This window comes from Pagrus major, chromosome 17 (genome assembly GCF_040436345.1).
Source record: "Pagrus major chromosome 17, Pma_NU_1.0".
NCBI classification, from domain to species: Eukaryota; Metazoa; Chordata; class Actinopteri; order Spariformes; family Sparidae; genus Pagrus; species Pagrus major.
This window is the reverse complement of record NC_133231.1, coordinates 17,942,299-17,954,829: the sequence shown is the minus strand read 5'-3', so window position 1 is coordinate 17,954,829 and position 12,531 is coordinate 17,942,299. Positions and strand designations below refer to the sequence as shown.

General features: G+C 38.5%; 1 protein-coding gene across 1 annotated transcript; it reads left to right on the top strand.

Annotated features, from left to right (window-relative positions):
• Nucleotides 1-1,559: 1,559 nt before the first annotated feature.
• il6r (interleukin 6 receptor) lies at nt 1,560-11,384 on the top strand. Its single transcript, XM_073484922.1, has 10 exons — nt 1,560-1,806; nt 4,419-5,018; nt 5,707-5,830; nt 5,993-6,168; nt 6,540-6,709; nt 6,835-6,979; nt 9,021-9,043; nt 9,327-9,384; nt 9,727-9,832; nt 10,743-11,384. Exons 1-10 carry the CDS (start codon nt 1,725-1,727, stop codon nt 11,008-11,010), a joined length of 1,752 nt encoding a protein of 583 aa, XP_073341023.1. The 5' UTR covers nt 1,560-1,724; the 3' UTR covers nt 11,011-11,384.
• Nucleotides 11,385-12,531: the final 1,147 nt, after the last annotated feature.

Sequence of the window (12,531 nt, the reverse complement as noted above, 5' to 3'; positions counted from 1 at the left end):
TTTCTGGCTCCTGATATATTGATCGAGTTCAACATCCCATCTGTGTTTTACAGTAAATGCTCCTATCAAATACTGACCCCTGACCCAGATTGGGGTGAGATAATAATTAAGTACAGGGTGATCAGAGGAAAGATATGAACCTGTTTTTGTATCTGTGCTTGTAAAACAGTCTGAAACAAAGCAATCTAAGAATGAAAACACAACATAATGTTACATGATCTGCAAAAACAAGGCTGTAAATGAATGTACTGTGCAGTGATTGGCTCCATGAATTGTTTAAGCATGGGTCAACTCTTGAACATGGAGCTGTTGAATGAGGGTCAATAAACATGTCATCTCTCTTTCACATAAAAAAAAAAACATACTGTGTTCATGCAAATGTCAGTTGAAACACCAACCACAGTCTAAGGTGGAAATGACTTAACTGTGGTGGGGTGAGAAATGAGGTAGTGTGAAAAATAACCGACACATTTTTTAGGCGACTAAATTAACCGCACAAAACACTTTTGTGGTACTTTTTGTGACAAAAATACCCTTAAGTCTAGTTTATCATGGTGCACTATCAGTTTCTGTTGACAGAGATCAAAATATGAACAGAAATTAGAGAGAAATTAGATCTGTGTCCAGATCAAAAAAATAAAAATGCAACCCTTACAGGCTACATCCCCACACTTACATATGGGTAGATGGGTAGATAATGTCACCGATATAAATAGTCCTTGAGCAGAGGCGGACTCAGGATGTTTGAGGTCCAGTGGCGGAAAAAATAAAAAGGGCACCAGCACACAAAGGGCACTGGAAGTGTGACTTTATCATGTCTCCCATAGGGGCATCAAAAGGGCACTTTCTCTGCATTTCTTCAAACGTGGGATGTTTGGCAATCTGGAACCCATTGGCCTATTCATTTATTCATTTTGTCTAAAGGGACGAATCCAGGAAACTTTTTCTCATGTTCTTCGACATTCTTCAAACGGGTGATTCTCTACATTTTCACTAATTTCTTAGGAATATGGATCTCGATGAAAAAAATAAAATAGTATCAATTTGATGCGAGTCCAAATAAAAAATCCAGATGTAGCGGATTTAAATGTTTTATGTTATATTGAATTAGTCTTGATTGAATTAAAGGGGACTACAGGGCCTTGGCGTGGGGACGTGCTCTACTGAATGCCACTTTAGTTTTGAACATGTGCTACTTTGGCTCTGATGCAGCTTGTAATCTGCAAAGTAACTAGTAACTAAAGTTATTAAAGACATGTAATGGAGTAAAAATGTAGAATATTTATCTCCAAAATGTGGTGGAGCGGACGCAGAAAATGGAGATACTCAAATAAAGTACATGTACCTCAAAATTGTACTCAAGTACAGGACTTGAGTAAATGTAATTAGTTACATTCCACCCTTGGAATTAGACCATACTGTGCACCGAGTGTGATGTTTGAGAGATGAATATGAAATTAGCACTTCTATATTCATCTCCATGGGGGTTTTGTTTTGACGCTGAGGAGGATTTCCTCTGTGTAACGGGCTGAACAAGGGGAAGAGAGCTGGGATTTCACAATAACGGGTCATACGTACAACAGTCTGCCGCAACCAGAGGAAGCCGGTATCTGTGTGGAGGAGGACTACTTGTCCGTGTGAAAACTTTGATGGGACTCACAACAACCTCCACCTGACGCCCATGCGTGTCGGAGGACTCGGTAAAGGGAGATTCATGCGCAAAAATGCGGATTTTTCTCCCTCTGCTGTGTGCTCTGTGCGCCTCAGCGGTCGGCAGCATTTTCGACGGGACCTGCCTCAGAAAAGGTAAGATCCCAAAATACATTTAATTTGTCCAGTCATGTGAGCCAGTCTGCTCAGTTACTGACAGCTGAGGAGAGGTCAAAACACGCTTAAACAAGTTTAAAAGCAAGTTGGAGGTGTTTTTCTTCGCTTTCTGTCACCCACAGGAGTGACTCAGATGTTCTCATTTTTCTGATTGAAGATGAATCACAGCAACTGATGAAACTGTGACAGTGACTGACGTGTTTGCAGTTTGAGCACTGTGTTCAGATGTTTTACTTACATTCACTTTGCACTGTAAAAATACTCTGTTACAAAAGTGAAAGTTCTGCATTGAAAATGTTCAGTAAAATCAGTGAAGTATAATCAGGAAAAGTGAAAGTACTCAATGCAGACACATGGTCCCTCCCTGTGCCTGTTAAACTAATTATTGATATTATTATTATTACTTAAGCATCAAAACAAAAGCAGGATTTCACCGTTAGTTGAGGTGAAACTAACTTTTAGTTATTTGTATGGGGCACCCTCCAGATCTTCACAGATCCATCTAATGTGTATAGCAATTTTATTCTATTTTATATAATTCATTTTGAGTCTATTTTTATTTTATTTGTTTTTTTAGTACATGTCTACTTTTGCACTGCTACTTTTTCCCCTGTTCTGCTGTGTCAGATAGATAGATAATTTATTGTCATTGCATATTAAATACAAACAAAACTTTTGTTTACACATATAAAGATAACCTATAAAAAATTTGTACATAATAAGTAGTCCATAATAAATAAATAAATAAATAAATAGAATTTCAACTACGGGGGACCATAAAGGTACATCTTATCTTATCTTATCTTATCTTATCTTCACACTGCTTGTTTTGTCCAACCAATAGTACAAAACTATTAAAAATAAAGTGTGGTGCAGTAAAAAATTATTAGATATAATGTTTCCGTCCTTAAATGTGGTAAAGTAGGAAAATAGCATTAAAAGAAAACACTCAAGTACCTTCAATTTGTACTAAAGTACAGTACTTGAGTAAATGTATTTAGTTACATCCCACCACAGGATACTAACCCTAACCAAAAAACTTCTGTATGATTTTCTTATTAAACACAAAACACTGATTTAAATGATTTGTCTTGTCATTTTGTGTCACTTTGAAACAGCTGTTTTGTAAAATTTTGTGGATATATTTTTCATCCTGTCCCCAAGCTATAAACTGTATATTTACAATTTTTAAGTTTGTCTTAAAGTTGGTCATTCTCTTGCTTCTGTCATGAAGTTCAGCCTGGACACAGGGCTGAATTATTTTCTCTAAATGTTGGTGTCATTGGCAGCGTGTTTGGATAGCTACTCCTGTTTGTACGAGCTGTTTCTCTCCAATCAGAACGTACTATACGTGTGTTTTTAACCTTGGTTGTGTTTGTTGTACTGGACTAAAACTGCTGGAGGGAGTTATGACGCTTTGAAACAACTCCTTTTAACTCAATGCAAAAAAAGATTCTGCCTTTTAATTGTCCCAATTCTTTATGCACAGGAAAATTCAATTTTTAAAATAAGTACGAATAAGTCAATGTATAAAACTTTAAATCATCACTCATCAGCTGTAGAGCTTCTGCTTTCTGTATCTAATTCCTCCGCAATAAAAGGTTCAGTGAGAGAAAGGGGGAGAATGTGTGTTTCACATGATTAATGGACTTCTGATGTCAAGTGCCAGTCAAGTCCAAACAGGAGGCTCTAAACACAAATACAGCTCAGGCATGTCTCAAGTCACGACTGAGTTTTGAGCTGTATCAGAAAATCTGAATAATGAGGGAACGTCACATATGTAAATAAAGGAGACATGACACAGAGGGGGGCAAGTTTTAGGACAGAAAAAGAAAGAGAGAAGGCGAGGGACATATTAAAAGAGGAAGTTTAGAAGGAGGTGGTAATTTTAGCCATGCAACGTGGTATCCTATCTGTGCTGTGTCTAGTCGACCGCAACCAATACTCAAGGCAAAGCTTGTCATTTTGCACCAAATACAGTATGAATGTACAGTAAAGTCAAAACTACCAGCACATACAAGGAATATAAGGAAAGGATAAGTTCACCCAAAAATGAACATTTAGTCTTTATCTAACCACATGCTGATAAAAATCAGGTGAAGTTTCGCTGTCCACAAATCATTTCTGGAGCTTCACAGCAAAACAGAGTCGCAGCATTCTCGTAACCAACTGAAGTAGATGGAGACTTGTTTCAAAATGTAAATAAATAACCGGGAAAAAAAGTTAAATGGCTCCATACAGCGTGTGTGTTGTAATCCAAGTCTCTGCCCACTCCAAGATCCCAAATTGATTTGGAAAAGACGTTATTTACACCCTTTGTTAAGCCAAAATCTTCACTGTAGCTAAGCGTTAGCTTGCACCCCGTCTGAAGTAGGTGCACAAACTGGACCATAATGTGAAAATAACAAGACTCCCCACCTACTACAGTTGTTTAGGAGAATGCTGCAATGCTGTTTTGCTGTGAAGCTCCAGAAATGGACCACGAACTTCCCCAGATTTTTCATCAGCATGCGGGAGAGTGGACTGAATTTCCATTTTTGGGTGAACTGTTCCTTTAAGTCTGTAACTGATGTTATTGTTTTTTTGTGCAGACCCTCCCTCTGGTGCGTTGGTTTTATCTCCTGGTAGTGAGTTGGTCCTGACCTGCAGCGGCCATGTGGCGGTGGATGGAGTAAAGGTCAGAAACGGCTCAAACGCCAACAGGAGAGGCAGTTCTTCAGCTGCAACCCCAACCACTGTAAACATCATAACCAGCCGTGGAGTTCAGCTGAAAAGTGACACACATACTACGGAGAATGCAGTAGGTCAATGGTATCACGCTAACCCGACTGAGGCAGGAGACAACAGAAGCCTCAGACATACAGATACAGGATACACAGCTTCGCCCACGGCTCACATGGGCCAGCCAACCAGTGCGCGCAGACTGCTAAACACTGCAAAGACGGATGGCGTGGATTATGAGGAAGAGGAAGGGGAGGAAGAGGAAGGAAGCAGGGTAACAAGGGGCATAAGGTCTCAGTGGAAGTTGAACAAGAGGACCTTGGGAAAAGGAGACAGAGACCGGGGAGGAATTACATTTGATAGGAGTGGAGCTTCACTGTCTCTGTCCTCAGTGAGACTGACAGACTCTGGGACGTACACGTGTTTCCGCAGAGGCAGGGAGAGGTTCTCCTTGAAAGTGATCGTAGCAGGTGAGTCTCAACGAAGACGTTTTGGATGATTGATGTTATAAGTGATGTGTCACAAAAATATTCAAAAATGCTATGTTGGAACCTGGCACAGTTTTATGGGCATTTGGCATTATTCTTAAAACAGCTAATCCGAAAATGATTGACTGTTTAATCTATAAGAAAAATAAATTGTCTGATGTCACACAACAATGGCAGCACCCATGGGAAGGGGATAGGGTGTATTTGTAGACTACAGTATCTATATCAGGCGTGGTAATGGAATATTGCGATACATTTTCAGGATTTAAAGTCCCGTAAAATAAATATGTATGTAATTTAACCTCCTATTTCATTTATATAAGCAAGGAGGCTGCAACATTATAGTTATATTGTGTGTACACTTGCAAAGGAGACATCATTTTGTTACGGTCGGGTACATTTTTTGTTACCTTTTTGTTGTTGTACACCTGGAACACTTGGAGTTGAGAAGTTGTACATTTCCACAAGGAAATTCCAACCCCCGACCTTGGCTGGAACACAGCATACAGTAAGTGTACAACATTGTTTGGGTGGGTCGTTCGTGTCAAGTAGTATCCACAGGAATGCCAGGACCCAAGGCCTCCCAGCAGATCACTGGATTATAATCAGTAATTATTCAGTTTGCCTGTTATTCCTTTTAATGTTGTGGCTGATGACCTGTACGTGTCAGATCCTCCAGGGAAACCCAGCCTGAACTGCTACAAAAAGTCACCCAGCAGCAAGATTCGCTGTGAGTCGACACCTCAGAAGCCCAACACTGTCAGGCCTGACTGTTCCCTCTTACTCAGTAAAAAGTAAGCACACACACTACAACTAGAAATCCCCAATTAATCATTTATACATAGTGTGAAGATGGTAGAAAATACTTTATAACACAATATAGCATAAACTGGTATTTTTGTCTTCATGTTATTCATCTTTGTGTAAGTGACAAGGCTCTTTTCCTGTGTCAACAGTGCACAGCCATTCATTCGCAGGCAGTGCTCGTACTTGTCTCTGAAGTCCCGCTGTTGGTGCGCCCTGGACCACAACGAGGAAGAGCGGAGAGAGACTCACATGGCCTTCCTGTGTGTTACGAGCTTCGCAGGCAACGCCACCAGCGACCTGCTGGAGTTCCATCCCCTGTCCATAGGTAAGTGTGCGTGTGTTTGTAATGTGACTCATGTCATCCGGTCTAAGTCTCAAGCAAGTTTCAAGTCAAGTCACTTTTTCCCCAGCTGAAACACTACAGTTGTACATGCAGTACTCAGCATTATAAAGAGAAAAGACAAGGTATTATTACCTGACTAACAACGATATTATCTGCAATTTATTAAACCTCTTCAAAAAGTATGACAGTGAATTGTATTATTGTAAATAACTCCATCAAAATATGGAATAATAAGTAATGACAGGCAGAAAAACTAAAACAGCTATACTGAAAATATAAAAAGTCATTTTCAGATCCGTCCACATCTCTGAAGGTAAATAAATCACTCACTATACTCCTTCCTGCACCCTCAGTAAAGCCCGACCCTCCGGCAAATGTGACAGTCCGGCAGATGGAAGGACAGGAGACGAGGTTGAAGGTCGTGTGGAGTCTCCCGACCTCCTGGAAGTCTGCAGACAACTTTTATGAACTAATCCATGAGATTAAATACAGGCCACACAAGTCGCCGTTTAATCAGGAGCAGGTGCGTGCTGGGAGACAAGCTGCTGGGTATCCATGTTTTTGAGCCTGTCACACTGTGTGTTTAGTTTTCACAGCTCAGTAGTTCAGTGCAATAAAACACTCTGGTGATGATGTGTGTCTATGTAGGTACATGAGATTCAGAACAAACGCTCTGAAATTATCACTGACGCGATGCCTGGTGTTGAGTACATGATACAGCTCAGAACTAAGGAGCAATATGATGGCATGTGGAGCAGTTGGAGTAAGCCTGTCTATGCCACCAGTTGGACAGGTAAATACACACACACACACACACACACACACACACACACACACACTAACACAAAAAAAGCCAGCTCAAAGTTAGATTTACTGATATTTCCTCTCGCTCAGGGGCCAGCAGCCAGAAAATGTTGCCTTATGGTTTTAAAGACATGGAAGTGATGTTAATTAAGTGGACCAGTAGATCACTGAACTTGATATTATCCACTGTGGACACAGACAAAAGTAGTCATGACAACTGGAGGAGGCAGGACTCCTGTTTCCTTCCCGTATGATTAGGTTTTCCAAAGAGGCTGTGTACAAGAACATCCTCCCATATGTACATTTACCCCGTCCAGTTGAGTTTCTGTTTCTTCCTGAATAAGTTAACTCATTGTGCACAGCATGCACACAGTATTTTAAATGAACATATCCACATATCCTGATGATCTGTGCAAAATTAAATATACCCCATTGAATATGAAAGTGACAAATGCTAATTTTGACCTGAAAGTGAAACCTTTTTCATGCAAATCTATCTATAATCTATATATCTTTCGCGTTTGCCTGATAATATATCTCTCTCTTTAACACTTTATATATTATTTGAAAGTTTTTTTTAAAAATATATATTTGGGGATTATTTGGGAAATACGCTTATTTGCTTTCTTGTGAGTCTGTTTCAACTGATTTTAAACCAGTGACTGCAATATCCCAGGCATTCCCAGGGATTAACATATGAGACAATATTGAGAGTTGTTGAGTGAGAAGAAATATAAAAAACTTCAAAAAAACGGATAAAACAAATTCTAAATCATCTGTGTCTTCTTGTAAATTTGACATTAAATGCAATACATACAATAGTGGTTTGCTTGGCGCCGCTGTACCAGCCTGTCTGCTTAAGATAGTCTTACCTGGCAACATTTAGCAGCTGTTTGAAACGCACTGTTTCAGCGGATTTCACCATTCACACTACGTTTCTGAAAGAAGACATGTAATTGACGGCAAACATGTCAAAAGTTTACTAATACAGTAAAAAGTAACCAATATTGGCTAGGTGGGGAGGTGAGATCTGATCACAAGTGGTCACTCACAGAGCTGTTATCAATGAATATAAATATAATATAATTTCCCTGCACTTGTTTCACATTCGAGACAGTTGTATCAGTAACATTAACAGAATATTGTGTTCCATATGGTTCTTCACAGTCCTTTTAAAAAGAAATTTAAAGCTTGAACTCAGAAGACATTATGGTGGGACCGGTTTAAAACAAAGTAATGTGTGTTTGTTGCCCCTTGGTACTGGTTGTGCAAGTCTTGCTGTGACCGGTTCAAATGAAGAGAAATGTTCTTTTTCATTTAAAGAGGCTTGAGGAAGTAAAACTATCATCAAATAATTCACTAGAAAAAAGAGCAAAGATTACACTGAAATAAACAGGAATTGAGTAACAGTCTTTTCTTGATCCTGTCTTGCTGATCATGCAACCTCTTAAAGGGTAACTCCACCAATCTGACACATTAAAGTGTGTTTACAGGTCTTGGGTATGACTACAGCATATGGGAAACAAGTAGTATAAATGCTTTCAGAGGAAGTTGCATGTAATCAGTGACTAAGTTGCATTGCGGGTAATGGGTCCAACAGTTTTATAGGAGTACAATGCCGTACCAGTGACCTGCTTTTTCAAAACCTTATGCCGACATTACCCACAATGCAACTTAGCCACTGAGTGTCATCACTTGAAGGAATTTATCAGATTACAAGCAGCTTCCTCTGGAGGCTTTATACTACATTTTTCACATATGCATTAGTACTCCCCAACACCTGTAAACACATTTTAATGTTACCTTTTAAGTTTTCTTGAGTCTCTAAGTGCAATATCGTAGGCAACGGGGCTTGTTTCAGTTTCACCTGTCATCCAAGAGGCTCCTTCAGTTCTAACTAACTTCTCACAGATGACAGATGGTTTGAAAGAGGCGTAAAAGAATCCATCTATGTCAAATGGCCTAGATAATGCAGCAGTATCTTTTTTCCTTTGATAACATGTCCTTTGTCTGGATGTCTCTCTCCACAGCTCCAGCAGCAACTACAACAATGGTAAGAGTCTCAATGTGTGCATGACAAGAGGTTAGCGCCCGCACACTTAGTCCATACTTCAGTTTAAGACAACATTTCAATCCCATTCATCATTCATTCATTCTCTGATAGATTTTCTGATAGCCCTTACACCTACATGATGTAACCATGTAACCATATAACCAGCGTTCTCCTTTTCAAATAGTCTCAATGTTGTTGTTTATGAGAAAATCATTAATTCTCTCTCTTTTTTTTTTGTTTCCCAACCTCCAGTATCTAACGCTGTCTCGTCTCTCACTTACAGTATCCAGTCTACCCAGACGTGGAGAGCTCTGGCGATTACCCTGTGATGGATGGCACATGTAAGATAGCTGTCAGACAGTAAAATATCTTGGTTAATGAGGTTTGTGTATGTGAGAGAGATGGGACAAAAGAACAAGAGAGAAAGAGGGAACTCTCAAATGTTGTTAGTGTTGAAAATCCCCTCTGCCCCACTGGGTTTTAACAGGAAGACATGTCATCATAATAACTGAGGCTCAACAACGAAACAAGCCACAGGAAACATGGCTCAACACACCTATCTCTCTCTGTCTCTCTCTCTCTCTCATACACACACACACACACACACACACACACACATCCAAATATATACTTTCATGGATGTACTGATCTTTATAAGGGTTTCATTCCTCTCTTTACTGCAGCTCCTCCTGCACTTCCTTCAAACTCAAACGAGGTGTCAGCTCACGTCCTGTGGATTTCTGGGTCCTTTGCTCTCTTGTTAATCATTTTGGCTGCCTACATATTCAGGTAGTGACATGTGCACATTAGATATATTTTTGCATGTCTTTTTTCCTGCTGTACAACCATGGCTGGGTCACATTACTTTGCTGAACACAAATTGCATGGCATTTTTGAAATTAGTAATATAATCCATTGGATTACAAAAAAAGTAGTCTAATCTGAATACCTTTTATTTACTTAAGAATCAAAGATTGAAAATATAACACAAGGAATGGCAGCACAAATATTATTTTATTTATTATTAACATCTCAAAATATTTCCGATGCAAACACAATGGATTTTGCATATGCAGCATTTACACTCAGGCAAATGAAATTACTCTTGAATATAAATATATTATCGAACATAAACAGTAAAGGCACACACTACAGCTATGCTGTGTGTGTTGTACAACATGTGGAATAGTGTTTTTTTTTGTTTTTTTTTGGTGTACATTTTGTTGTTTTTAACCAAAGGTCACATGGAGGACTTTGCTCTTGTAATTCAAGAGGAGCACTTACTCAAAATGTTCTTCCATTTTCCACGTTGATATAGTAATTAAAACTCCATTATCCATACATCATCATAATTTTTTAAAATTTTTTTTAAAAACAATTACACCTGTAAACTCTAAGGTGGTGTTGCTGAAGTCTGGAAGTATATTTGTGTTGAGTGTTTCTTATCATAAAAAACAATTTAATAATTTAAAAAAAGATGTAATCAAAAATGTCATCAAGTAATCCCTTTAATGTTACTATAATATGGTCATGAATACTTATTTTTGTAATCTGATTACCCATTACATGTAATCCCTTGCTACCCAACCCTATGTACAACAAACATTATGACGTGTATTAAATAATTGCATGTGGATGCATGCCAGATTTCAAACCTCAGCAAATGACTTCACCCAACTTCTCTTTTTGGTCATTTCAGACACAAAGAGAGATTTATGTCTAAACTCCACAGCCTGAGTGTCTTCACCCAGTGTGGTGACTCACCTCAGCCTCAGCCTCCGCCCTCTGCCCCAACAGCTCCAGAAGCGCAGGCTTTGGTGACTTTTAGCCCTCCTCTTTACAAAGAGCCCCCACCGGGCGAAGTGAAAGAAGGAGAAGAAGAAAATGAAGAGGAGCAGTGTCTGAACGAGAGGACTGAAGCCATGCACTTCAACAACACAAGTTATTTCTTCCTCCAGCAGCAGTGATGACCACGCAGAAAGAGGAATAAGGCAGAGCTTTTAACGTCTTTGTGTTGTTGGATTGTTGTTTTTCACTTCATAGCCAGCCAAAAAGTTTTTGTTTCTCCAGTAAGCAAACTCAGGCACAGCTTGTACAGACCGTCTTGTGTTCTATCTCTCTAACTCTATCTAATGCCTAAAATACCTCTAAAAGACTGTTTGTTGTTGTATTTTTTCTTAAGAGCAGCCTTTACACTCTCTCTCGTATGTCTGTGTCAATTTAAAGTGTGTTAATAAACTGTAGATTACACGTCGGCCTAATGAAAGGCCTATGATACCACCTCATGTTCTGTTTGTATATAACTTTGTTAAGGTTTATAAAATATATCACTTACATCCTGCCCTCTCAGTTTCATCATATTCTTTACAAGCAAGTTTGAAAAGGATTGTGCTTCTGCCAGGGGCCTCCTGGCAGCTGTGTGTGCAGCTGCCAGGAGGCCCCAGAACTCCAATTGTTCAGGAACATTTACTGTTAAAGCACAATATCAGCCGATATGACGCAGGCCTTAAGGTTGATCCTGCTTTATTGCATGATCTTGAGGCTTTGCCTTGATGAGGGTCTTTGCTGAAATATAGTTTTAAGACCATCATTATCTGAGTTTTGTGCTTATATGTTGAATATTTATTAAATTAATTGAATAAAATCAGATTTCCACTCAGTAGATATGAGGCCACATGGTATTATAGTATAGAAAGCATGGAAAAACTGCACACATTGCAAAGAGTGAAAGGAGCAGGCCCAGCAGCTCATTCTAGCAGCTTGATCCAGGCATGCTGGGATTTTTAAATAGTTTGCTATGACAATATAAAACAGCTAAATTAAACATTTCACCTGTTACACGGCCTCCAGAAAGGGATTCAAGATTCATCAGGAAAAACCTTATAAAGTTGGATTTGGGTAGTTATACACCAATCAAATTAGTTAGTATTTAGTTAGTTAGTATATAGATGCATATATGTGCATGGATATGCAATAAAAGTCAAATGAAATGTGTCACATTATTTTTGGTGACCAAAAATATTCACAGAACACAAAAGAAAAATTTTGAGCTGTGTATGTGGCATGTGATGTTTGGTATTAGAAAAGTTGATGAGCGATGAAAGTGTCACGTGACAGAAAGTTGTCAACTTTGAGAAAAAGGGCCTTAATATTCACAAAAAATAGCAACAAAACAAAAAAATATATACAAATAAATAAATATAAATAAAAAATAAATAAATACAGAAATGAATAAAAATAAAAAAGAACTAAAAATAAAAAATACCTAAAAATGAAAAAAAAATATACAAATAAAAAGTTATACAAATAAAAAAGAAATGCAAATAAAATAAATAAATAAATAAAATAAATAAATAAAATAATTAAATAAAATAAATAAATAAATAAATAAATAAATAAATAAAAAAAATCTTTTACATCCTGTCCTCTGCTGCCACCTCGCGGACGCAGCCGTTAGTCGCTGGAGGACGTTTCCATAGCAACAGGTG

What these genes read in the sequence shown, in the direction of transcription:
- il6r (XM_073484922.1), top strand. Translation starts at nt 1,725, where the DNA reads ATGCGGATTTTTCTCCCTCTGCTGTGTGCTCTGTGCGCCTCAGCGGTC. An exon ending in CTATGCCACCAGTTGGACAG is followed by an intron (nt 6,980 to 9,020) that starts GTAAATACACAC and finishes CTCTCTCCACAG; the next exon opens with CTCCAGCAGCAACTACAACA. An exon ending in CCCTGTGATGGATGGCACAT is followed by an intron (nt 9,385 to 9,726) that starts GTAAGATAGCTG and finishes TCTTTACTGCAG; the next exon opens with CTCCTCCTGCACTTCCTTCA.